Consider the following 26,694-nt stretch of genomic DNA (forward strand, 5'->3'; position numbering starts at 1 on the left):
ACTCCACACCGAGCATGGAGCCTCTCATGGGGCTGGATCTCACGACCCTGAGATCATGACCTGAGCCAAAATCAAGAGTAGGACACTTAACCGACAGAGCCACCCGGGCGCCCCTGTCCCAAATATTACGCAGATGTACTTATACTAAAAAAATCAATTCCTTGTTTACTGAAATCCATATTTAACTTGGGGGCCCGTATTTTACCTGGCAATCCTTGGAGCCATGTCCCCACCATGTGATTCTGCTGGGGGCCACCTGGCCTCAGGTATGGGCAGGGTCTGACCAATCCAAGCAGCCAGTCACACTGATTGGTTCAGAGATAAGTATGTGACCCAGTCAGTGACCAAGGAGAGTCAGCCTGTGAACTTGCCGAGACAACTGGGAAAGAGGTCTGTTCTAGCTGTTTGCTAGGGAGACACAGGGAGTTTGGACTCGCAGACGGCGTTTCATTGTGAGGGGAGCCTGCTTGGGAAACAGAGACCGAGAGACACCATTTGAGCTGCTTGAGATCTTTCACTTAAGCCAGCTTGAGCCGTACTCTCTTTCTCTCTATCCTTGTAACCCAAAGAAGTCCGGTGGATGGCACTGAATAAGTCGCAAGTCCACTGCTTCGGGGAACAACGCAAAAAGGACTTTAAAAATCACCTGCGTGTGGGGCGCCTGGGTGGCATAGTGGTTAAGCGTCTGCCTTCGGCTCAGGGCGTGATCCCGGCGTTATGGGATCGAGCCCCACATCAGGCTCCTCTGCTATGAGCCTGCTTCTTCCTCTCTCACTCCCCCTGCTTGTGTTCCCTCTCTCGCTGTCTGTCTCTATCTCTGTTGAATAAATTAAAAAAAAAAAAAATCACCTGCATGGGAGCCTTTCTTTGGCCAGGCCCTCACTTTCAAGCCAGTACAGTTGCCCTCCAACTCCTGGAGATGCACCAGCGTATTCCAACTGCCCATCCGACAAAGAACAAAGCTCAGCTCTATGTGTTCTACTTTTATTTTCTAGAACAAATCACAGGTCACCTGGCAGCAGGTCCCCCCACCCCCCACCCCGCCCCTGGGTCTGATGCTCTTCCTGCTCTCCACAGTTGCTGCCCTCACTAAACCCATTCGCAGAGGTCAGCCAAGGTTAGGACGGAAAAGAGTCTGGGGGCAGACAGCACAGCATGCCCGGCTGTTTGTCTCTGGAGCAGACGGTGACTGGCACTCTCACTGGGACAGTGATGCAGGGTCTCTGGAGTCAGGCTGGAGACGTCCCAGCCAAGGATCAGGTCATGTTGGGGGTGTGGGCAGGAACCAAATGAGTACACATTTCCCACATCTGTACCCACAGCGTGACCCTACAGAGCCCTCGGCCTGGGACTGTCCAGGAGCTGCTGGTGTCTCTGTAGAGGAACACAGACTCTGGCCTCGGATACCCATCGTCCTCGCCATTTGGAGAGAGCACCCTGAAGTGAAGCCCGGGGCCATGATCTCGGCTTCTTGGGTCTGAGTTTCAGGCTCCCCGGGTCTAGATGGCATCGCCCTCGCTGTCAGACTCGATGACGTCCAGTGGTTGCAGACGGAGGGAGTCATAGTTGGGAGGTGGGGTGCCCGGGATGGGCAGGGTCTGCTCATCAGGGTAGGTCCCGGGCTCGGGGCCAGGCCTGGCCACATCGGGCTGGAAGCCAAAGTTGGTGTGAGCCTCCACGAGCTCAGCCACGGTGGGCGGTGGGCCAGCATAGCGAGCCTGGACCCGCTTCTGCCGCAGGCTCTTGGCAAAGGCCACCAGCTTGATGATGGTGATCCACACAAAATCGATGACAATCTCTCCGAATTCGATGAGGCACAGCACCGAGCCCCCCATCCAGAAGCCAAACTGGCCGCCCAGATTTGAGAGCAGCCAAACGATCTGTGGGGAATAAGGGGTAGACAGCCTGGTGGGGGTGGGGGTCAGGCCACAGATTCCTGCCTTGAGCCCTACCTCACGGCTTTGTGGGAGGGGGGCCTGTTGGCCAGGAAGGGGGACAGGGTGGCCATCTCAACCCAGGGAAACCATGTGGGACTCAGGGACCCTCCTAATTCCCCTGTTGGGCTCCGGACCCTCCCCACCCTCAGGGTGCAGGGTGGAGGGACAGCAGGTCAGGAGTGTCAGGAATCCCCAGACTAACGTTATTGGCTGCCGACTCCTCAATGGTGCGATAGTTGAATTCTTGGAAGTAGATGTTGAGCTTGACAACTCCCTTCCTGTAGGAGCAGTAAGAAGGGCTGGTGCCCCCTTCCCAGGACACACACATACATACACACACACACACTCACAGGAAAGGCAGCCAAGGGGCTTCCCCAGTCCTCTGGCTTGAGCTTCTCACATGTCCACTCCCAGGAGGGGTGAGGTCCAAGCAAACCCCAAAGTGTGGCCCTCCCTGGCCCCTCTGGGCCTTGGGGCCACAAAGAGCATTTCTGCCCAGCATCCTTCCTGGGGGCCCCGAGGACTGGTTCTGATCTCCCCTCTCCCACCTCTGGGGAGCCCAGCCCATACACAGTAGGCTCTGTATAAAGTCCTAAGCCTTGCTCCTTTATTACGGGACCTGGGGCACAGAGAGTTGGGCAAGTGGGCTTTCCCTTTGCACCCAATAGTCCTCAGAAAAGCTATGCTCTCTCACACCTCCAGTCTTCTGCCTGGACATCTTTGCCTCTTCTTATTTGAACAGTTCCTGCTCCTCCTTGGAGAGTTAGCTCAAGTGTCACCTCTCTTTACAGAACTCCCTTATCTCTCAGGTAGATAGCTTCTTCCCTGCTGTGCTCCCAAAGAAGGGCCTTATACAGACTCTCATCACCATAAGCCCTGTTAGCATATTTCTGTCCTCCAAACTGGAGCTTCCCAAGAGTATGGGCCTGTGTCTTTTCTGTGCTCCATTTGTGTTTGTGTTTGATGGATGGAGAGATGGAGGAATGGGTGGAGGATAAGTGGATGGATGGATGAGTGGAAGAATGGATGAGTGGACGATGTGGGGGATGAATGGCTGGATGGGTGAATGGATATAGATGGATGGGAGGAAAATTAGAGGGCTGAAGGATGGATGGATGGATGGATGGATGGATGGATGGATGGATGGATAGATTGTGGGTGGGTGAATGGGTGGGTGGGTGGATGGATGGACGGATAGGTGGGTGGGTGGATGGATGGATGGGTAGAAGGTTGATGGATGGGTGGGTGGGTGGATGGGTAGATGGGTGGATGGACAGGTGACATATGGAAGAACAGGCTCTCCTTTGGGAAGTGGTAGACCCTGAATTCCATTTGCTGGCTTCTCTCTCATTCCCAGTGCCTCCTCCTTTAGGCCTCCTCCTGGATCTGACCAGTGTGAGGTGTCTGAGTACCTGTCCTATATCCAAACCCCTCCCTTGAGGCTCTGGTTCCTCCCATTTTCTGCATTCCCCAGCCCCACCCAGACTCTGGGCTCACCTGCTCAAGGTGATATTGGTGCTTTGGTCCCGCTCCTGAGACAGGACGTGGAAAATCCAATCCTGGAATCCAAGAAGGCAGCTGAAAAACATGGCACCTGCAGCACCCCCTCCTAATCCTGGGCTCTGCTACCAGCTGGGGACAGACCACAGCCCTGAAGCTTCCCGAAGCCCCCAGGACTGACCATGTGTTGGCACAGAGAGGAGGAAGGTAATAGTGCACACTGGGTGCTGCTGTGGGGAGAAGGCACTCTGGGCTCCAGGCACTTCCCCCAGAGGCCCAGCCATCCTGCGCCGGGTCTTTCCCACCTCTGGCCCTTGCATGTGCTCTTCCTCTGCCCAGACCCTCTCCCCAGCCCTGCCCAGGCTGGCTCAGCTCATCCTGCAGCTTTCACTCAGATGTCCCCTCTGCAAGGAGGTCTTTTCTGACCACTCTGTCTAGAGTGGTTTTCCCTGGTTACTCTCCACTCATCCTACCATTATCACACTTTAAAATGATCTAACTTCTGTATATTGTCTGTCTCCCCCACTAGAATGTAAGCTCCCCAAGAGCAAAGGGCTGTGCCTGTCTCCTTCACTGCTGTGTCCCCAGCATAGCGCCTTGGGAGACACGGGTGGAGGGACAAACAGACTGCAGACCTGTGCCCAGACCTGTCCCCCAGCCCAAAGGTGGGTGGCCAGGAGCTTGGCTACTCCACCACCTCACCTCAGAGGCCTCAGAAGGCCAGTCGGCCATGGAGATGGTCATCTTGTACTGGGTGTCACTGGAAGAGAGATGACAGCTCTGTGGCTGTCGCTGTCGCTGCCAGCACCACCCCCCACCCCTGCCCCCCAAGTGTCTGTGCCCCCACCCCTGCCCCCCAGTCTCTACACCCTTCACCCCTGCTCTCCAGTCCCCATGCCCCCATCCCCCCACCCCTGCCCCCCCGAGTTTCCGTGCCCCTCTAGTCCCCCCGAGTCCCCACTCCCCCCACCCCTGCCCCTCAAGTCTCCTTGCCTCCCCACCCCTGCCCCCAGTCTCATTGCCCCCCACTTACTTGCAGGACTCCTTGCACATGTTGATGCAGGTCTCCCTCTGGGCCACGCTCATGCTCAGGTGTGAGTAACAGTAGGCTGAACGGGACGGGGGTGGGAGGGAGAGGGGGAGAGACTTGGAGACGGGGTTTCTAGATGTTTTCCTCTCTCCCTTTGAGCCTCAGGCTGCCCCCTGCCCTCCTGGCCATGGCCCCCCAAGGCTGGTGGTTCGGTGGGTGGGGGCGCTGTCTCTGTCCCACCTCTCCTGCCATGGAGGGTCATCCCTTCCCACCCTGCCCCCCACGTCCAGCCATTTCGCCCCAGTCTGGCCTGGGGGAGCCTTGCCCCAAACATCCTAGATTCAGCAGGATGAAAGCAGCTTTCCTTCTGTCATCTCCCCTCAGGGCCGACGGGCAGGGTGATGGGGTCATGCATGAAGGGATGGGTGGTCGAAAGGGATAGTTTTCTTGGCTACATATTTCATTGTTTTTACGAGGTGATGGGACTCTCTCTGCTTCCGACAACATCCATCATGTTTGGACGCCGGGGCTCCTCCTCCTGTGGCTTCAGGCCTCAGACTCTTGGAGGCCACCTCAGTCTCCCTTCCCACCCAGCACCCCACAGGGAGACCCTGTGAGCTTACACACACACACGGACACGCATGCTGAGGCTCCTACGTGTAGCATTGTGGGTGCATGCAGACACACACATATGTGGGCACACGAGCCAGGATGCACAGATGCAAACACTGGAAGCAATCCACGCCCATGTGTGAACACAAGTGCAGACTCGGTCCCAGTGCTCCTGTGCATTAAGACACGAACATACAAATGCCCTCTCCCGTGCGCGCGCGCACACACACACACACACACACACACACACACAAGTGCCCTCGTCAGCAGCTGCATGCCAAGCTCACACATGGGCAGGCATTTACGTGGCACACATACACAGGAGGGAGGGGAGCCTGGGGGAGGAGGGGAGCTGCGGACTGCGGAGGCGCAGGCCTGGCCACATCCCCGGCCCTGCTGAGGACATGGAGCTGTGCCCCGGGCTTTGCAGTCAGAGCCCCAGCTAGCCGGGGCACCAGTGCCCACCCGGGATCCACGCTCACCCCAGTCTGGGAACTCCCAGTTGTTGCAGTATCTCTCCCCATGGGGCAGCGGGTACAGGTAGTGGCCACAGCTGCAGTTCTGGATCATGTGCTCTTGGAAGCAGGAGCGAATACAGGCCTGCAGTAGGAGGGCAGGAGAAGACGGCTGTGACTTCCATGCCCCAGCCCAGCTCCAGGGGTAGGGGCCTGGGGGGAGGTAATGCCGAGGCCCAGGGAGCTGGGGAGTCAGGGGAGGGGTCCCTCCTGCTAAGGAGCTGCGCCTCCTGACACCCACAGCCAGGGTGTGGCTGTCCTTCTCAGTCCCTGGTCCCCGTGGAGGGACTTCCGCCAGACCCAGCTCTCTGAAGATGGCCCTGCCACCTTGCAGGGGCCCTACACAGGATGTGGGGAGGGCTGGCTTGGTCCAAATACTACAGCCACTCTTCGATAGTTCTCCTTAACAGGGCTGGCAGTTCTCATTAATGGGTCAGGGTGTAGGGTGCACAGGTCAGCTGGACAGAGTGGGCAGGAGGGTGGGCACAGGGGGGAGGGTCGGATTTCCAGGAACGGAGACAAAAGGGAAGCCCACACCATGCTCAGGGCTCACAGGCACAGAGGCGGGCCCTAGACTTCCCCCTCGTCGTGCCTCAGTTGCCATATCTGCAAAGGCCTCCTGGGCTGGGGAAGAAGTGTCAGCCAGGGGTCGTTTGTCACCTGCGCGGAGGCTTTAGACAGTCCTCTTCACTGCGGCTGGGTCTTGGGACGGGGCCCCCCGGGCTGCCCTGGAGGTCATGGTGAGAGGGAAGCCCCAGTTGCAGCAAGGGGGTTCGAGGCCGGATACAAAGAGGGACTTCTCAGGTAAGTTGATGAGGCCTTTGTACTGGGGACTATACACCCCGATTTCCTCATTCCTAGTAATATTATCTACATCTTAGCATCGTTGTGAGGATTAAATGAATCAGTGTATGTAAAGCACCTGCAACGGTGCCTGCCTAGCACATAATGAGCCTGCTCCTCTCCGTATATTAGTACTTAAATAAGTTAATAATAATAACATGCTATTATTAGTATATTAATAAATGCTATTATTGCCCCTTGGGGTGTAGACAGGATCGAAGGATGATATAACACGTGCCAGCCCTTAGCACAGCATCTCTCCCACACAAGGGTTCTTTTTGGGAGACCCCAGAGTGAGATCCAAGGGCATAGCTGCCGAGCGGGGATGCGCAGTGGCCGGCCCCAGGCCCTGGTGGGCATCCAGGCATGGGACTGGCTCTATAGCTCCAAAGGCCACAAAACCCACAAACCACCCTGCGGTCACCCACAGAAATCCAGTACAGCCAGTCCTGCCAGGATCAGTTCCACCAGAGCCCTGAGGCCTTGGGCCTGGTAGATGTGGACTGCCAGGGTCTCCAGTTCCCGAGGCCCGCACTGTCTTCCTACCTGGATAGAGTAAGTCGTGTTGTAGTCGCTGTAGAGGTTTTGCACGGGAACGTCGGAGCCGTTCATGGTGCACTGGCTGTAGGGCTCTCCCTTGCGCTCCAGCTTGTCCTGTGTCCAGAGAGGTTGCTCCTGGAGGCCCTGGTCCCCCCTAGGAAGCCCCTTTGTACCTCCCTCCCAGCAAGCACAGGGGTTAGTGGGGATGCCATAGGCCCCAGTAGGTGTCAGAGTGTGCCCTTCTTTCCCCCACAGCATGGTGGCCCTGCTGGAGGTTCCAGCCAGAAGACGAGGTGGGAATGGACCACGAGGGAGGGCCAGGTCAGCCCTGGGTAGGTGGGCTTCCACCCTTAGCCCCCTCAGGCTGCCCTTGGGCTGCGGCCATACCACCAGCACCCCGATGGATGTCTCTGTCCCTGACATGGCGTAGATGCCCTCATCTTTGATGAAGGGGTAGGACCTCTGCTCGTGGAGCAGCAGCCGGGCACCAGCCGTGGACGTGAGGAAGGGCACATAGTCTTCCTGGCCTATGTCCAGGATCAGCTTCAGGCCTGTGGGAAGGTGGGGCCAAGGGCTGCCTGAATTCGTTCCCACTTATCCACCTGTCCAGGCCCTCTCCCCACCCAGCCAAGGAGACCTCTAGGGCCCACCCAGGAAGCTGGCTCCACCTTGAGAAAATTGAGACTTCTTGCCTTCTCCAAGGCCCCCTTCCTAGCCCAAGCCACCCTGTCTTCCCCAGCCCCAAAATTGCTTTTCCATGTGGCAGGGGTGCAGGACTGCCCCACCCAAATCACATGGGTCCTCACTCTCTTCATTCAATCTTTGCTGGCTTCCATGCTCCTTCCTGCTGCTGGGCCTTCGCAAATGCTGTTCCCTCAAGAATGCTATTCCCCTACTCTGGAATTATGTGACTGCCTTCACCCCTCACCTAGAACCTCCTGTTGTTCCTTCCAGAAGCCTTTCCTGATTACCAAGACTAGGTCTCCTAGCTCTGGAAATTTTCTCCCAAGTACGTGCCTCACTTATATGACTCTTATTGTCTGTCTTCCTTCCCCACTGGGTGGTTTCCTTCTTGAAGGCAGAGACTAGACCCTGTATCTTATGTACCATAGGGCTATGCTGAGTGGCTAGGACAACAGGTTGGCATCGATCAGGCACCCGCTATGTGCTGAGTGCTGGGCCAAGTGCTTTATTATACATGATCTCACTGGTGCTCACGAGAGCAAAGGTATTATTATAATCCCCATTTTACAGGTGAGCAAACAGGCACAGAGAGGTGGAAGGACTTATCCAGGGTCACCCAGCAAGGAAGGAGCATTGTCGGGGTTCTAACACAGGCAGCTGAGCTCCTTGGTCCTAATCATCTGCCCCTGTGAAGTGAGTTCACTGGCACCTCTGTGATACACGGTGATCTCAGGGGCACAGGGGCTGGGTGAGGGGCGGTCAGCATCCTCTCTGGGCCTCTCTTGACTAATAGCCCTGAGACTTAGAATGACAGCCTGCCTCCTGGAGGCTGGGAAGGTCAGAAGCTGATGGGGAAGTGGAGGAAGGATCTCCGAAGCCATCCGAGGCCACCATGAGTCTTTCCCCAGAGATAGGCCAACACGGTGGCCTCTGTCATCAACCGCTTCCAGCTTCTGTTTACTCCTTCACCCCCTCTCTGTCTCGCTCAAGAACCATGTTGCAATGAGGCTCAGTAAGAGTATGAGCTCTGCCACAGGTCAGCTATGTGCTCTTGGGGAAGTTCTTTAAGCCTTCCAAGAATATTTGGCATATACTGAGCACGTATGACTTGCTAACCACGGTGCTAAGCGGGTGATGGAATTATGTCACAGTGATCCGTGAGGAGTACGTGATAGGCTGTCTTAGGCTCCCGTATACTGTCTTTGAACGGGGAAACCAAGGCTTCCGGAAGTTCAGTCTTGAGCTCAGGCTCACCGGGGGGTCTGTGGTGGAGCTGGGGTTTCCCCCCGGGCCCAGGAGCTTGGGCTTCGATCCCTGAGCTGTACTGCTTCTGAATCCTCACCTTGCTCAGCAGCATAACGGGAGCACTGGTCCCTAGCCCAGGTGTTTATGGGAGCTCTGGAAGGGTGCTAGAGGAGATTTTCAACTTCTGACATTCATGGGCCCTGCTTCTGGGCTCCCAGAGAAACTGTAGTTTAATATTTACCACGGTCAAAATGACCCCGTCAAAACCTCAGAGGCTCTATTTCCACCCCGAGCAGCACACACTGTACATCTCCTTTGTTAAAACAAATAACCAAACAGGAGCATTCCAAACATAAGGAAAAAACAAACAAACCCTGGTTCCTATAAAATTAAAGTCATACAGCCCTGCACGTACTAAAAACATAAGATAAAGTCTGTAACTTTCCGGAACGGCCTTGGTCATGATGATTTGTAATCCTTTCTGTAAAAACCATACATAATCCTGCTCCAAACATTCCATTCCTGGAGCACTTTCTTCCTTGTGAAGACTGTGTATCCCCAGCAGCTCTCCTAACTTGGGCTCAAATAAAACTCTTCCTTTCTTTTTAAATTTTTAAGAGGGGTCGTTCATTTTGCAGGGACAATGGAATGGCTCCCCGCACACAGACCCAACAGTGGCCGCCCCTCCTTGGGCCACCTCCTGTCTAACCCCAGACCTGCCCCCCCACAGCTCATGGTTACCGGGTCTTTTAGCCCCACGTGGTGGGGATTTCAAGCCCCATGGCTCTGGCCCCAGGATGAACCGAGACTTACCGAACTCAGCTCCAGGGTTGGCCGAAGGGAGTGCCTTCTCTGTCATGCCCCAGTTGAAGATGTAGCAGTTGCCATAATCCGGTTGGAAGATGGATGTGAAGTTCCTAAAAGAAACACCATCAGCCAGAGAGCAGGCCCACTCCAGCCGGTGCCTCCCTGACAGACTGCTGTCCAGGACGCAGGGTGGAGGGGAGCCACAGAACCCAGCCAGGTGCACTGGGGAAGCCAGGAACACACACAGAGAGGGAAGTGGCTGACATGGCAGGTCAGAGAGGGGATGAATCAGGAGAGGGTCCCCCCAGAGGCCGAGGAAAGACACAGCTTTATAACAAGGAGTGTGGGACCCTATGCAGGGTCCTCTCTTATGTCCTGTAAATGTTTCCTAAGGAAATAAGTTAACCACCACAAGAAATGCTTCCATAAAGATGCTCGTGATGGGAGCAATGGTATCCTGTAGTTTCAAAGAATTCAGTTTAAAAAAGGACTTTTTTGGATATGGAACATTTCAAACACAAAAAAGTCAAGACAGTGAACTCCACCACCAGCTTCAAGAATCATCACGGCAGGGCCACTAACGAATGCTTCATCTCTACCCGGTCCCATCTCCCTTCCATGTTATTCTCCAGCAAATCTCAGACTTCATGATTTTGTTTATAAACATTTCCAGGTGTATCTTGAAAAGTAAGAACTCTTTTTTAAATACTGCTATTACCATGTTAAACATAACTAACAAGAATTCCTTAATATTGTTAAATATTCAGTTCAAAGTTCTAACCGTCTCTTACATTTACAATTTATTTGTTTAAATTGGGATCCAAATGAGGTTAATATGTGATTGGTTGATAGGTCTTCCAAGTTTCTTCTAATCTATGGCTCCCTCCATCTGACTTTGTTTTTTTTCTTGTCATATAGCTGTTAAAACAGTTCTGGTTTGACCCAGCTAATCCTTGGAGAGGCACTGAATTGATCAACATTTCGCACCCCGGATGAATGAATGGCTTTGGGCAACACCCACTGGTGGTGGCCAATGCTGCTTGTCTCCTGATGGAAAACCACAGGCTGCCGAGGAGGTGGCTTTGCTAATAAAACATAAAAATCCTCCCCGAACAGGACCAAGCATCTGTCTGTAACCAGCATTTACAGGAAATACTGGAGACAGAGGAACAGGTTCAAAGACACCAAAGAAAAGTCATCCTGCAAAATCCAGACCTTGGGGAATGCAACAGAATAAACACCCCAGTTCCTTCAACAAACACCCTGTGAGAGAGGAAAGGGGAGACAACCTACAGATGAACAGAAACTTTAAAGACTTGGGTCGCAATCACAACATGCTGCCTTTAATTGGATCCTGATTCACACACGCATACGAGCAAAAAGGTAGGACATGAATGAGTATGGACATGATTGGAATTAGTTGATGGTATTGAAGAATTATTGTTAATTTTTTTTTAGGTGGAATAATGGCATTGCGGTTTGGTTTTTTTTTAAAAAAAGTCTTTCTCTCTTGAGGATACATTCTGAGCTCTTTACAGGTGAAAGACCCTGGAGTCTGGGCTTTGCTTGCAGTATGGACAGAGGGGAAGAGAGTCGTGGCTGTGGGATTGGGATGGCACGTCCACGGGAGCTCATCGTGCTCTATTCTGCCTATAGGTGTGTCCTCGGGTCTCTGTAAGGAATAGCTTTACAAAGTCTTCGCATGGTTTTATTTTGTTTTTCTTGTTTTATTAAAAACATAAAGGAAGGGGGCTGAGTGCAGAAACACCCACTGAAATGCAATATTGTCTTCTAAACCCTGGATTTCGAAACATTGACCATGCAACTTTTAGGGGCCCACCTGGTGCTGCATAGTTCTGCGTACATTCTCTCATTTGGTCCTCAGAGGAACCCGGCGAGGTCAGTTGTTATTTGCCCCAATGTTGAGATTAGGAAGCCATTCCCTCCACCTTTGCCCCCCATTCCCCTGCATTGGCAGAATGAGGTGGATCCCTGGGGGGCAGGCTGTGACATCCAAGCTGGGAGCTGACCCTGGGCAGATATGAGTGGCTTACTCCATGTCTGGCTTTCGGTGTCCTCAATAATGAAAGGGAAATCAGGAAGAAATCACATTTCTTCGCCAGTGTTTACTGAGGCAGGTGCTGGGTGGGGGACAACTGAGGTGAACAAGAGAGTCCTGCCCTGGATATTCACCGTGTGGCAGCGGGACCTGGTGTGGTGAGGCACGCGGAGCAGCGTTCTGTCAATGCTCCCCTTCCAGAATGTGCCTCTGGCTTGTCTACCTCTCTCCGTCACTGAGGATCCCCCTGTAACAGGGTTCAAGCCACCAGTGCCCGGCCCTGCGTACTTCCTGCAGGGGCCTCTACTTCCCCTCTGCACAGTGGTAAGGGCGATGGTTTGAACTGTGATTCCAGGGTACACCCCTGCTCGAACCCTCCAGAGGCTCCTTGCTGCTCACAGAAGAAAATGCAAACGCCCTACGTTGCTCTTCTCCCCCTTGTCTGTTACACACCAGCAGCACTCCGAGATGTTTCCAAATTCAAGGCCCCTGGGTGCCCGGAATATTCTCTGACCAGCTGGCCAAGTAAGGGGCTTCTCCTCATCCTTCAGGATTCACCTGCTGTGAGACCCCCCCCCTCACCCCTGCACTCTGCAGGCAAAATCACTTCCCTACCCGGTTACTTGATCAGTTCTGCCTGCTTATTCCCTGATAGCATGTGTCAAAATCGGAAATTATCTTCCTTAGTTAACTGCTTGCTTATCAGCTGCCTGCTGCTTTAGAAGGTAAGCCGAGGGAGGGCCGCTGTCTGTCTTGAGGAAGGAAGCATTTAGAGGCTAAGATCCCACGCCTGGGAGCCAGCCTGCCTAGATTCTAATTTCGGCTTTGTCACTGAGTAGCTGGTGAGCTTGGGCTCTCTGAGCCTGGCTGGGCCCCACCTGTAACGTCGGGATGGTAAGAGCACCTGCCCTACAGGACGACAGGACGAAGGCGACGGTTGGATGGCGAGCATATTGAAATACTCAGCAAGTGCTGGCAGCCACGCTCCCCATGCTGTCCTCTGAGCCTGGCCCGCAGTAGACAGACACTCAGTAAATATTTGTTGGGTAAATTATAATATGTGATAAGTGGATCAACAGAGATAAGCTTGGAGGAGTGACACCTCATTCTCCCAGAGGTGTGTGTGGAGGGGAGTGTGGGTCATGGAAGAGTTCTTGAAGGAGGGGAGGCCTGAGCTGAGACTTTTAAGGGTGGCTAAGAGGCAGGCGAGCAGCCTAGGGGCCAGAAAGGAGAAAGGGCACAGGAGGCCGGGAGCACAGTGCAGGCAAAGGCCCGGAGGGAAGAAATAGCTCTGGGCGGGTGCTCGGGAGTCTACATCCGTGGAGAATCAGGGCTGTGGCCAGAGCAGGGCAAACCAGCTAAAGCCGGGCACTGTTCTGGAGGGAGAGACCCCGCCCCAGGCGTGTGGGGACACACTGTTCCCAAGAAACCTTCTCGGACATCTGCAGCCCAGCAGGAGGAGGCCGTTCAGGGCGCGGCCCGATCCTCTCCTGCCCAGGGCTGTGCTCTCTCTCTGTCTTGCGTGTGTGCCAACTGTTTGCTTGTTGATCACGCTCTTTACCTGGAGAGGCTGCTCCCAGCACCCGCCGACTCTTGCTCCAGAGCCAGGCATTTTCCCAAAGCACCTTCCCCAGATGGGCGTAAGGCCTCTGGCCCGAGACCGGCGCAAACCTCTGGAAAAGACTGAGGCAGAGCATCCTGGCAGGAAGCAGTATAACAGCGGTGGTACTGTGTGGCAGGGGTCGGGAAAGGCTTCCCAGGGAGGAAGCTAGCGAGCCGGTCCCTGAAGCAATAATAATAAGCTGCTGCTGGCTTATATGTGCCTAGATCTTGGTTTCTAAATCCCATTCTCCAATAAAAGGAACCAGAGCTCCTCAGAGAAACGGCTGCTTCTAAGGCTGGGGCATCTTACAGTGCCAGAAAGTAAAGAAGTAGTCAAAAAAAAAAGAGAGAGAGAGAGAGATGGGGATGTGTCCAAGAGACACAGGAGCCCCACATGAGGAGCTGCTACTGGCCAAAGCTGGAAGAATTTGAGTAAGAAAATAAATAACGTGGGATGGGGTTACAACACAAATATACACAAGCTGGTGCTGGTATAAATGACTGAGTAACATGAACGAACGGAGAAAAGGGAACTCTTCCCCACATAATTCTAAATGGTCTATATTCCTGTCTCCAGGACATCAGGGCTCAACTTCGCGACTTGTTCCGCAAGGAAGGGAAGGCAGGCATCTTGCAATAAAGAGGCCTGCCCCCCTCAGTCCCTTAACCAAGTGAGGAAGGTCAACATGCTGGGTGGTGTCCCTCCCGACATATGCTGTGATGAGGAGGACACCTCACCTTTGTGCCATTCTTCCCCCAAATCCATCTTATATGTATAACACACCATCTATGTCCTTCCATCCCCACAATAGCCCTATGAGGCCATGTCACAATCCCCATTTTCCAGATGAGAATACTGAGGCCCAGAGAGGCCAAGAAGCGTGACCCACGCAGAGCTGGCATTCAAATCCAGGATGTTTGTCATCAGGGTCCAAATGTGGCTTCTTTTTTTCCTAATTACAGTGGCTGTTTCTTGAGCATGTGCCACATTTGAGGGAGAGAGGATGGAGCCAGAAGGACAGTGAGGAAGCGGGGACATAGTGTTTGGAGCCTGGCGTCGGGAGGGCAGAGAGAGGCACGTGTCCTCTGGCACCGCGTCTGACGCTGACTCAGGGAAGCAGGTGACAAAGAACAGGCTTGGGAAAGGTGGGTGGGGAGGGAAGATGATGATCTGGTTTTCTGATGGCCCAGACTGCCAGCTCTGCCACTCACTAGCTGTGTGACCTCAGAGACGTTGCTTAACCTCTCTGGGCCTTGGTTGCATCCTGTGAAATGCAGTGACATAAGAGTACCTTTCTCATGGGCTTGCGGCCAGGGTTAAATTAATTTTATACCTGTGAAGTACTAATCTGACACACCAGCAGGGCTCAATAAATGTTAGCATTATTATTGAATAATGAGTTCCTGATCAAATGTGGGTTTAATGACAATAATAACTATTATTTATTGAGGCCAGCACTACTGTCACATATCACCTCATCCAATACTCAAAATAGCCCCGCAGAGTAGGCATGTTATTACCCCATTTCACAGAAGAGGAAAACCGAGGCCCATTGAGGTTAAACTTGTTTAGGGTCACGCGGCTTGTAAGATAGAGCAAGGATTTGAACCCAGTGGTCTAACCTTGACCCCCTCACTATAGTTACTCCCCAGCCACAGCCACACCACAGAAGTGGCATGGCCGATGCTGGGTGTTTTGCCTGCCCCAGAGCCATCTGTTGCCCCTTCTCTGCTAACAGCTCCTCTGCTTCTCTTTAGGGGACCACTCATTCCTCATTCTCAGTCCCGGTGACCCAGTGGGACCTGCTTTGTGGAGGGTGCCAGCGTGGGAGCTGCCCACGATGAAGCCATGCTCTGTGCACAACACTGATCTTGCAACACCAGGACCCCGCTCAAGGCCCAGGGACCTGACGGTAGATCCCCGCAGACCCTAACAGACCCCTCCCCTTTCCCACCTCACCCACCGCCCAAAGCTCTTCTCACTGAGCAGATGGGCCCCATGCTTGAAGGCAGAGTCTGACCTCTCTCTCTAGTGAGAAGGCAAAGGTGACCGTGCGGATGCGACACGCCAGTCCACCGGCTACCTGCAGCCTTCTGGGAGGGCTGCCAGGAGTGGCGGGCCAGGGGTGCGCTGAGCAAAGGCCACTGGCTGAGAGTGAGGGGTTGGCATGCAGCCAGCAGCCAGCCACGCCAATGCCACGGGCTGGACGCGTCCTGTCAGCAGGAGCACCGGCCTGTACTCTTCCGCCTGCGGGCCACACCTTTCCAGTTCACACCACACGGCGGGGTGTGCACCTCTGCCGGCTCAGGGGGCCCTGGATTCCCTGAAACTGCCTGCAGAATGCCTGCTGCTGTGCCTTTGGGGGGACAGAGGGTCCCCGTGGCGTTAAGCAGACTCAGTAGAGCTTCCTGAAGGCTCATGGGTAGAGAGAGCGCAGGGCTCAGGCACCGTCCCCTGGAGGGTGACACCGGAAGCCTGTTACTCATGAGAAGTGGCAGGACCCCGTGGACATCTCCAGGGCCCCAAAGTGCGAGACCGTGGAGCCCCGGACTAACAGGATGCCAGCACATGTGGGCCCTGCACACCCAGAGCTCTGGCCATGAGTCCTGGAGGCCCTGCGGCCGGAGCAGCTTTGCCTGGGCCCAGCTTCCAGGCCGTGGTCCTGCGCCAGAGACGCTAGGGCCCGGGGCTGGGTGTGACAGCAGCAAGGGTGGTGAAGGGGTGGGGGAGAGGCTGGCAACCTGTCGTAAGAGCTGCACAGGCTTTTGGGGTGAACGTTATTCTCACTCTGCCATCCTCTCAACCTTGGGGGTTGTCAGGGATGCCAGAGAACGCTCCCTTCTAAGCTCTGAGCTGAGCCAACTCAGCTCTCCTCCCGGGAAGCCGAGGCGGTGGACGGTCCGGGATGAGAACCAGGGCCGGAGGTGCCGGGGTGCCCGCCCAGACCCCTCAGCCACTGGGTGTTGGAGGCGAACAGCTCACAGCTGCCCCCTCTGCAGCCCCCTTGCCTGGGAAGTGAGGGGACCTCAGCCCATCCTCCTAGGGTGGCCCATGGCCTGTGAGGCACTGATGCTGCAGGGACAAAAGGCTGGCCCCTCAGGAGGACAATCCTGTGGTGTGGCTGATGCTCCCGATGCCCCAGGGATCATGCCTAGACGTCGCCAGAGACCACGGCCTCATTGAGCTCTTTCCTCCTTCCTCATCCCGCTTTCCTTTACAGACGTGTCCTAAAGTGATTCCCTCGTTTGTCATGGGCCCTCCACACATCCCTTCTCAGGCTCTGCCTCCAGGAAATCTGCCTGGAGACACCGAGGCACAGGTCTGTGGCGGCTCAGGGCTGTGACGGTGGGGGTGGGGGGCAGGCCAGGCTGGCCCGGAGCGGCTCTCACCTGTAGCTGCAGGGCTCGGGCCCGAACAGGCAGGCCAGGATCAGCCGCTCGGCGGGGTAGCCCATCTCCACCAGTTCGTGAGTGGGCACCTGAGAGAAGATGTTGGTGGCCTGCAGGAGGTACCACTCTGTCACGGCCTGGGTGGCGCTGGTGAAGTTCCGGAAAGTGCACACGGTCCCGTTGAGGCTGCACTGCGGAGGCCGAGAGGGGTTCTGGTGGGCGCAGGACATGCTGGCAGGGCCCCCTGCCACCCTCCCCAAGGGCCAGCTGCCCTTCCCTGGGCCGCACCTCGGTGCGGTGGAGAATGTGTTCACACTCACGCTTGCAGGGCTCAGGGGCTGTCCCCTCATACACGGCTGCTCGGTCACAAGGTCTCACACACGGTCGCTGGCCACCCCTGTACTAGCCTTATGCATGAGCAAATACACACACGCACACACGTACACATAGACATGCCCACTTCCTGACATCCACAGCCATACGATGTCATGGTCACAGCCACACACACTCATATCCAGACCTTCTTCCCCGCCCACATACCTAGCTGATCCATATTCATGCTCCTGTGGCCACACAGACAGACAGACGCACCCGGACCCTCCAACTTCCCTGACTCCTTTGCTGGCCTCCTCACAGACTTCCAGAGGCAGCTCCCTGGAGGCTGTGTGGACCATGAAGGACTCAAGGCTCAAGGCTCCCTCCCCCTCAGCAGGGGAAGGACCTGGGCCTTGTCAGCCTCGCCCCTGTGAGGGGTGCAGGGCCCCCCTCCACTTTACCACAGCCGGCCTACCATGATGCCCAGGTCACCATGCAGACAGCCCTACCGCAGCCCTGGGAATCTGGCCTCAGCCACTCTGCCTCTTTCAGCCCTCTAGTGGGCCTTCCTTCTGGAACCCAGGAGGCCGGGAGGAGCTTCTCCACATTCTGAGACTGCCCTCCCCAGGGCCGGCCTGGGGCACTGTCCTCAGGCCCATTCCTGGAGTTCTCTTCCTCTCTCCTTAGGGAGATGACGATAACACTTAACACTCACTCTGTCCCAGGCTCTGTTCTGAGGATTTTCTATTACTGCATTCGATTTGTACAGTAATCCTACTCCATCATCATGAGGAAACTGAGGCCAGCAGACCCTCCTCCCCACTACACACGCATGCACCCGAGTACACACACACACACACAGCATGCACTGGGCATGCACACACACCCATGCAGCATGCACCGCGCGTGCACACACAGGGCCTGACCCCGAGAGCTGGGACAGCCAGCGGGAACAAGCCTGCTTCACAGGTGAGGAGCCGGACACAGGAAGCCGGGTAACTGCACCAAAAACCAGTAGGGCACTGGGTCAGAGCTGGCACGGGGCCTCTGGAGCCTCAGACTGTTTGCTGGTTTTGCAGAGACATAGGGGGAGCCCTGACTCAGTGGAAGTCAGGGGCTTCCTCCTGGGGAGTGTATGGCCGCAGCCCGGGTCCCCAGCCAAGGGTAACCATCCGAATCTAGGGAGGCTGTTAACTATACAGATTTCTAGGCCTGTTCAGCTTCCCCAGGAGTGGGGGCCAGGGATCTGTAAGTTAGGGAGCTCCCTAGACTTAGAGGCACAGACAAGGAAGCCTCTTCCCACTGGCCGGCTGGCGGGCATCCCAGCATCCTGGTGCAGGGCAGTTATGCTCTGGCATCAGATGGCATTGCACACCTGTGGGTTTTCACCTGCCTGATATTTATGCCCCTCGTCTTTTGATAGTAACACTAAATTCCTTCTTCAGGAAAGCACCCTTTCCGCCCTCACTGGGTCCACGTGGTATAGACTGACATCACCCCAGCTCTAGGACACATGACCGAGGACTGGCCAATCATGAGAGCCCATTCTCCAGTGCACGGTGATTGGCTGAGAGGTGAGCATGTGACCCAGGACTTTTGCTGGGGCTATGGGAGAACAGGAGTTCTGTTTCTCAGGGGAGAGTGCTGAGCTGATGGGGTGTATGTCTGGCATTGCCAAGACCCTCTGACCCTCTGCTTGGAGAGAGGCTACCAGAGAGTGAGGTCAACTGGGAGAAAAACTGAACAAAAATAGAGAGCGGTAGAGTCCTGATGAGAACATTTGAATGCCTGGATCCAGCCATACCTGAACCCATTCTACCCCTGGAGTTCTCAGTATATGAGCCAGTGAATTCCTTGTTTTGCTTAAGCTAGTGTGACCTGGGTCACTGGCATCCAATAGTGTCTTGACTAATAGACCAGCTCTTTCTATTTAAAAAAGAAAGCTTTCTAAACAGACAAAATGGGCACTGGCTTCCAGCCTGCCTTTCCCCCCAGCAAGACCCAGATTATTAAAGGAAAGGAACTCCCATCAGCCTCCCTGGGTAGGGCCCATTGCTCGATGCCTGCCTGGTGCCCACTTACTAGTCTCATGGCCACTTTGCACCCCTGGGCAGTGCAGGTCCTTCCTGGAGCTGGGCTGCTGCTCGCTGAGCCATTGTGGACGTCCCCAAAGAGATCAAGGACCACCGGGTGGTGTGGGTTCCGCTCATCAATCAGAACCAGCGGCGTGTCGTTCCAGATGGTGAAGTTCAGAGTCCTTGTGGCATTGCTGTAGCTCTGCTCCGGAGCCAGGATTCTCTCCAGGACTGCTTCCATGAGCTCATCCAGATCCTGCAGCAAATGCTTGACTTTGGAATACCTGGGTGGGGAGGGGGCCAGTCAGGGGGGCAAGGGCAGCTGAGGGGCAGAGGGCAGGCGCAGTCGGGGACACCCCTCCCTGCCCCAGCGTGGCTGCCAGCCACCACGTGCGAGGAGAGTGTTCCGCCCAAGCCCCTCTCTACCCACCCACCCAGGCATCCATGCCTTCTTCCACCTACCCGCTCACTTCTTTATCCACCGAGTATGCAGTGAGCGCCTACTAAGTGCTGGGCACTGTGCAAAGCACAGAGGATATAATAGTGAACAAGACACGTGGGGTCCCTATCCTTATGAAGTTCATATTGTAATGAGGAAGACTCTTAACAGCTCCCAGTTCCAACTCTCCAATAGCGACTTTGGGAACAGGAGCTAGTTTCAGGAGGGAGAAGGTGGGTGGGAGTGTGGGGCTGGGCTCCAGCAGCTTCTCTCAGCCCCTGGAGGCCCCCGTATTGGAAATGGTGACTGGTCAGTCTGGCAGAAATGTGTCCATACCAAGGAGTGTCCCCACCAGGCCCTGTACCCCCGTCGCTCCGGACCTGATTTATCCAAGGCCCTGCCACACAGGACGGTCACCAGGGCCATGTGCATCAGCTCTGGCTGGAGGACAGCCTACAGGAGTGAGTGTCAAAGCCAGGCCACAGACCCATGTCCTGGTACAAAGGGGTAGAGCGGCCCGAGCTGATGTTGGCTTCAGCTGTGGACACCTCCTGTCCCCAGACCATGAAACCAGCCACCTGTGTGTACGCAGCAAGAGGAGGGCTCAGGGAGGGCGGTGGGCTGTGGGGTGGGGGCCGCTAGGATAGCCCAGATCTCCACAGCTGCTGTCAAGCGAGGTGGGTCATGGCCTGCAGTCTGGGTTCGAATCCTGGGATGCTACTTGCTATCCGTGTGACCTTGGGGCAAGTTACCGTCTCCGAGGCTCTGTTCTCTCATCTACAAGATGGGGGGATTAAACTATTTACCCTGGAGGGCTGTCGGGAGGATTCAGTGAGGTAAGGTGGCCACAGTAGCAAGAACTGTGCCTGGCCAGGGTGATGTACTGTGATGACTACGGGTTCTCTGGAGCCCGATAACTAGAAAGAAGGGACTTTCTGATCCCTGGAAATATAATCAGGAAGTATGAATTCCCTTCCAGGACTTTCTTTTGGACAAGAATGTTCCCTGTGACTCACCCACACCGGCCCTCCCTGCAGTTCCTTGAAAGCACCAGACTCTGTCTCGTCCCCTCGTCACAGGGCCTCAGCAGCTGTCCTGCACTTGGGCCACTCTGCATCCCGCCTAGCTCTCTTCTGCTCATGCCTTGGGGTGTTCTCCTCTAACCCCCTGCCTCTCCTCAACTCTGGCTAGGTCGGGTCCCCAACGTGTCCCTTTCAGGGGCCGTGCCATTATGTGGTTGAACGGTGGCAATTCTGGAGTCAGATCAGGTCTGGGTTCCGATGCCACAGTTGTTCGCTGTGTGTCTCTGGGCAAGTTCCTCACTTATCTGAATCTCCATAAATTGGAGTTAATACAGTCGTGCCCACCCCTAGGGTGGTTGTGTGGATTAGAATTACGTAAATTAACCGAAAAGCACTCCACATACTGCCTGGCAATTCATTAGCACTTGATGTACCATTCCTATATATTTTTTTATCATCATGATTATAATTAATTCAAACTTACAACTCCGTGATCAAGAGTTTCATGCTCTAGACTGAGCCAGCTGGGCGTCCCTAGTCCTCTTTAAGCCTAGGAAGTTTATGAATTGTGAAGGGTACTTGCTACAAAGGGATGATGCAAACAGGGAAAGAAAGAGAGAAGGAGAAAAAAGAGGGAAGGGGAAGAAGGAAGGAAAGAAAAGGAATACGGAGAGAAGGGAAGGAAGGAGAGAGTGAAGGGGAGAAGGAGGGAGAGCGACAAAAAGGGGGGAGGCAGGAAGGGGGAGAGAAGGAGGGAGGGAAAGATGGGGCAGGAAGGGAGAGGGGGGAGGGAGGGAGGGAGGGGCAGGGAAAGAGGGAGGGAGGGAGTGTAGGAGAGGTGAGAGGAAGTGGGGGGAGTTAGGAAGGGGGTGGGAGAGAGGGAGGGAGGCAGGGAGAGCCAGCCTAGCACTCCAGGGACCACCTACTGGAAAGGGCTGGCATTGCAGATGGTGACAGCGGGGAAGTCCATGGTCTTGAAGCCGACGGAGAGGGACACGCTGACCTCCCAGCTCAAGTAGGTCTTGATGAAGACGCTCCACTGCCAGCAGACCAGGGAGGTGAAGAGCAGCGTGATCAGGAACCACATGGCCTTCTTCTTGGGCCCCTCGCAGATGATGCGCTTGGGGCCATGGGTGTTGGTGTTGTTACAGTACCACACCAGCAGCTCCTTGTACGTGTAGCCCGGGCCCTTCTGCAGCCGGTGCAGGCACTTTACCAGGTACTTCTTCATGTGCATCGTGGCGCCTGTGCGGAGACACCCGCAAGTCAGATCCAGCACCGGTCCTGGTCCTGCAGCTCATCCTTCCCTCCCCTGCTTGCTCCCTGCTCCTTTCCCTTCCTCCCCCCCACTTTCCTAGCCCTCCCTCCCCTCCCGTCCCTCCCTGCTTCTCCCCCTTCTCTCCCTGTCCTCCTTCCCCATCCCTTCCTTCCGTCCTTCCCTCCCTCTCCCCCTTCTCTCCCTCCTTCCCTTCCTGCCATCTATCCTCCACCCATCCAACCAACCAAAAAGCATTTACTGAATGCCTACTGTATGCCAGCTACTGAATTAGTCCCTCTGGACTCAATGATGGGCAAAACAAACAAGGGTTCTGCACTCTGGGAATTTTTAGCCTAGTGGACAATTTCCTTAAATTCTCAACTCCTTAGGTATTCCATCTGTAGAATGGGGATCACTGTACCTCAGTTACAGAATTGCTGAGAGGGTGAAACGAGGTGATGTGCAAACATGCTAAACACAGTGCCTAGCTCAGACTACATGCCCACTACGTCAGCTCCCTTTGTCTAATTTTATTTTATTATTTTTTATCTATTTTATTATTTATTTATTTATTTATTTATTTATTTATTTATTTATTTATTTAAACGATTTTATTTATTTATTTGACAGAGAGAGAGAGACAGCCAGCGAGAGGGAACACAAGCAGGGGGAGTGGGAAAGGAAGAAGCAGGCTCCCAGTGGAGGATGGAGCCGGATGTGGGGCTCGATCCCAGGACTCTGGGATCACGCCCTCAGCTGAAGGCAGATGCTTAACGACTGAGCCACCCAGGTGCCCCTCTATTTTATTTTTAATTAATTTTTTAGAGAGAGAGGGCATGGGGGAGTGGGAGAGAGAATCTCAAGCAGGCTTCAGATCGACGTGGAGCTCGATCTCACAACCCTGAGACCATGACCTGAGCCGAAATCAAGAGTCCAACGCTTAATCGACAGAGCTACCCAGGCGCCCCATCAGGTACCTTTATTACAAGCTATTGGCAGGCGAGACAGATGTTCATCAAATAATCCATCCAAAACGCGTAGTTACGAAACATGGTAGGAAGGGTTGGGACCCTGGGCTCTGAGGTCGCAGAGGCAGTAAAGGGCGGTGGGGAAAAGCCAGGACTCTGGAGCTGAAATGGCTGCTTTGAATCTCAGCCCCGCCACTTTCTAACTGTGTGACTTTGAGCCCATCACTGTCCCGGTGCCTCAGTGCCCTGGTCTGTAAGTGGGGATTATAACGCCTCTCCCTCACAGGTTGTTGTGAAGACCGAATGAAAATATGTAGCGTGTGGGTGAATGCCTGGCACCCCCCACCCCCACCCCAGTTCTGAGACTCCCCGGAGAAGCTGAGTTAAAGAACACAGAGTTAACTAGGTAAAGAGGAGTGGAGGGGGGCTGGGGGGGGGGATGGCAGGAGCAGGGGCTCTGGGTGGGAGGAGGGAGCCTGGAGAGGTGAGCAGGACCTTGTGGGCCATGTTCAGGATTGGGAGGCATGGAGGCATGATGCCGTCTGATCAGCCATCTGGAAAGACATGGGCTGGAAGGGGCGAGGCTGGGTCCAGACGCCTTGGGGGCTAGCTGTGGGTTGTTGAGGAATGTCTCACCCTTCTTTCTGAGACTCTGTTTCTCACCTGCATGAGAAGACAGGGTCCTTTTGAAGAGGACCCCAGATACATGTCACAGAGCCTGGCCCATGCTGGCTTCTCGACAGTACCTGTTTCTTCTCCCCTTCTCCTGAGACAGAGAAAGAACTTGCTGCTGGAGCACCCCAGCTCCATCCCAGGAGCCACAGTTGGCCAAAGGCCACCTCCTTCTTGCAGCTGTCCTGACTCCCTGGCTGGAGGGACCCTCACCCTCCTCTCAGGGTGGCTCTGTGTGTCCTCAGGGGAACTGACCCTCCCCCAGTCTCAGTTGGTTTGAGCTGCCAGGTTGACTCAGCCCCTAGTCTGAGGGGTACTCGCATTAACCCCAGCGGGGATTGTTGAGATTCAATTCCGTGACTTTATGCTGGTATAATTGAGGCAGAGACCCGTTTTTTAACAAAGACCCCTAAGCCGGTGGTATTTGGTACCACAAGTAGGGAGACTGCCTGAGAATTAAAGCCAACACAGAGGAAAGCAGGGCCGCAAGATGGAGAGAGTGATTTCTGACAACCCTTGAACACCTGGATCCAGCCACTTCCTGAAGCCATTTATTCCTGGACTCAGCAGATACAAGAACCAATACATTTTCTTTCTTTCTTATGCTGATGCAAATTGGGTGTCTGTCATTTGCAACCATTGGAATCTGAACAAAGAAAGAAATTCACCTCATTCTACTCTGTGTCATACCTATTTCGGCCTATGGCCTCTCATTCCTAAGAGATCATAAGCCCTTTGAGAGTAGCAGCTCTGTATTCCTGACAAGCCCAGCACAGTGCCTGGAAACTCCACCGAATGGCCAAATGGATAATGCCAGACCTTCATATCTAAACAGAGATCTTAAACTTGCTCAAGCATGTTCACTGCTGACCTAGTTTTCTGACACAATAATATCTCCCACCTTCCTGGCCAAAGCATTAAAGGCTTTCCCCTCCAAGGCCTCTGCTCTCTGATGGAAATCAAGCTCCGTGTGCCTGCTCAGGCCATCATGGCTCTAAGATGGACGTTCACAGATTAACCCAACCCCCATCTTTCCCTAGAGGGCCCATTCCCTACTCTGGGAAAATAAAGTTATAATGATCATAGTAATAACAACTCTAAGGGCACCATCAAAGTACTACCATGATCGGGAAACTGCAAGGTGGTGCGTCTGTTATTTCATTCTTAGACATTATTATCCACAACTATAAATTTGGGAAGAACTGGGGCTTTGTCTGTCTTTATAGTCTAGCACCCCAAGGCCTAATAGGTGAGCAGCACATGAGACGTCAATAAACTGCCACAGAAGAACCAGACAAAGGGCCTTTCTGATGTCTCCCCTTTGCCATTCTCATTTAATCATTCTGGTTCAGCCAAGGAGAAAGTCGGCTTGGTACAGACAGGTCCTAAGCATCTATTTAACCCCTGCTAGTTTCCCAGACTAACAATGAGGCCCCAGGCTCAGAATTTACCAGGCAATAGTATCTAGATGGAATTCACATCATTCTGTTTTCACTGGGTTTCTTTTTTTGTAAAGATTTTATTTATTTATTTGAGAGAGAGAGAGCACGAGCAGGGGGGGAGGGGCAGAGGGAGAAACAGGCTCCCTGCTCAGCAGGGAGCTGAGCTCAGCTCATTATGTCTTTCAGGTTCATCTGACGCGGGACTCAACCCCAGGATCCCAGGACCCTGAGATCATGACCTGAGCTGAAGGCAGATACTTAACCGACTGGGCCACCCAGGTGCCCTGATGGGGTTTCTTTTTAAGAAGGATCTCCTATTCATGGTAAGAGATACTGGCCTTCGCTTTCCGCTCACAAATACACTTAAGTTAAAAAACAAAACGGGAAATGTGTTTAAGGAAAAAGATCCAGTGAACAATAGTACGCCACGCAGCAAACACTGTGAGAGAAGTAATGAACGACAGAAGTCTGTGGAATATACCGGCTTATCTCCTACCTCGTTTGGTCCTTTGGGCCATTAACCAAGTAAAACTCAATCAGTGCTGCAAACAATTTTATGTTGTTCCCATCAGATTTCACCCCCAAGGTGATAGATGGTCTGTGTTTGGAATGTATACACAGCTTGTGCAGAAAGCTTTAACTCCGCTTACGGCTCAAACCAATCCGAACAAGCCAAGGGGAGATCGGGTCCGCTCATGGACTCGGAAGCGGCGGTCATGCTTCAGAGAGTCCCAGACTGCGTCAACACCTTGGCCCGAACTGTTGGTAAACGTTCCTGGCCTCAAATACAACAATGAATGTTGTGTACAACCGATTTCTTATAAGGGGAAACACACACTTGCTTTCGGAGACAAGTTTGTCCTGAGATTTGACTCAGTCTCTTGGTGAGAGGACAACTGGGAACACAGGTGCATGTCTTTACCTATTATCTTGACAAAGGGACACACAAATGCTCTTCCTATGGTCCGTTCTTCTGAACCTTCTGAATGAAACGTTGCAACTCGTGCGACCTAGGAGCTGTCTTGGGTTTGCAAAAGTGGTTTTTATTGTGGGCACAGTATTCATTTTTATTATTCTCATTTAGAAATAACTTTGTGGAGCTATAATTCACATACCCTATCACTCATCCATTTAGAGTGTAGAATTCGGTGGATTTTAGTATATTCACAGAGTTGCTCCACCATCCCAATACATTTTAAAGCATTTTCATCTCCCTCCCCCCAAGAAAAACTCTGTATCCATTAGGGTCACTCCTCATTTCTCCCTCCACCCTTCCCAGCCCCAAGGTCAGTCTGTGTCGATAGATTTGCCTCTTCAGGACATTTCATATAAATGGAACCAAACCTAACGTGGTCTTTTGTGACTGGTCTTTTTCTCTTAGCATTATGCCTTTCAGGTTCATCCATGTTGTAGCATGGATCCGTACTTCATTTCTTTTTATTGCCAAAGAATATTCCATATTATGGAATATACCACATTTTATTTATCCATGCATCAGTTGATGGACATCAATATTGTTTTAAGTTTTTGGCTATTTGGAGTAATACTGCTATAAGCAATCCTGTACACGTCTTTGTGTGGACATACGTTTTCATGTCTCTTGGGTAGATACCTACAAGTGGATATACCTACTGAATCGTATGGTAATTCTTTGTTTTCACCTTTTGAAGAACTGACACACTGTTTTCGGAAGTGCCTGCACTATTTTCAGATTCCACTAGCAGTGTACGAGGATTCCA

The 26,694-nt window shown here is 53.7% G+C and overlaps 1 protein-coding gene and 2 long non-coding RNA genes across 4 annotated transcripts in view; 2 read left to right on the top strand and 1 right to left on the bottom strand.

Moving 5' to 3' along the window:
• Positions 1–822: 822 nt before the first annotated feature.
• Positions 823–26,694, bottom strand: part of SCNN1B (sodium channel epithelial 1 subunit beta) — a 53,536-nt gene continuing 27,664 nt past the window's right edge. For both annotated transcript variants that reach the window (XM_045776420.2, XM_045776419.2), the window contains 12 exons: positions 21,542–21,860; positions 19,162–19,438; positions 16,765–16,955; positions 9,720–9,823; positions 7,365–7,528; positions 6,984–7,091; positions 5,562–5,679; positions 4,471–4,546; positions 4,140–4,197; positions 3,435–3,496; positions 2,140–2,215; positions 823–1,880 (listed from right to left, as the gene is read on the bottom strand). In XM_045776420.2, coding sequence (XP_045632376.2) covers positions 1,500–1,880; positions 2,140–2,215; positions 3,435–3,496; positions 4,140–4,197; positions 4,471–4,546; positions 5,562–5,679; positions 6,984–7,091; positions 7,365–7,528; positions 9,720–9,823; positions 16,765–16,955; positions 19,162–19,438; positions 21,542–21,860 — 1,934 coding nt within the window. In that variant the 3' untranslated portion in view covers positions 823–1,499. The remainder of the gene's footprint in view (positions 1,881–2,139; positions 2,216–3,434; positions 3,497–4,139; positions 4,198–4,470; positions 4,547–5,561; positions 5,680–6,983; positions 7,092–7,364; positions 7,529–9,719; positions 9,824–16,764; positions 16,956–19,161; positions 19,439–21,541; positions 21,861–26,694) is intronic.
• On the top strand, positions 9,823–15,673 carry LOC148110507 (uncharacterized). Its single transcript, XR_015727623.1, has 3 exons — positions 9,823–11,369; positions 14,338–14,495; positions 15,133–15,673. It is a non-coding gene; the product is annotated as an uncharacterized LOC148110507 (long non-coding RNA).
• LOC123778805 (uncharacterized) lies at positions 22,394–25,273 on the top strand. Its single transcript, XR_015727622.1, has 3 exons — positions 22,394–22,846; positions 23,128–23,247; positions 25,142–25,273. It is a non-coding gene; the product is annotated as an uncharacterized LOC123778805 (long non-coding RNA).

Source organism: Ursus americanus, chromosome 2 (assembly GCF_024610735.1).
Source record: "Ursus americanus isolate L20-20 chromosome 2, mUrsAme1.1.p, whole genome shotgun sequence".
Classification (NCBI taxonomy): domain Eukaryota; kingdom Metazoa; phylum Chordata; class Mammalia; order Carnivora; family Ursidae; genus Ursus; species Ursus americanus.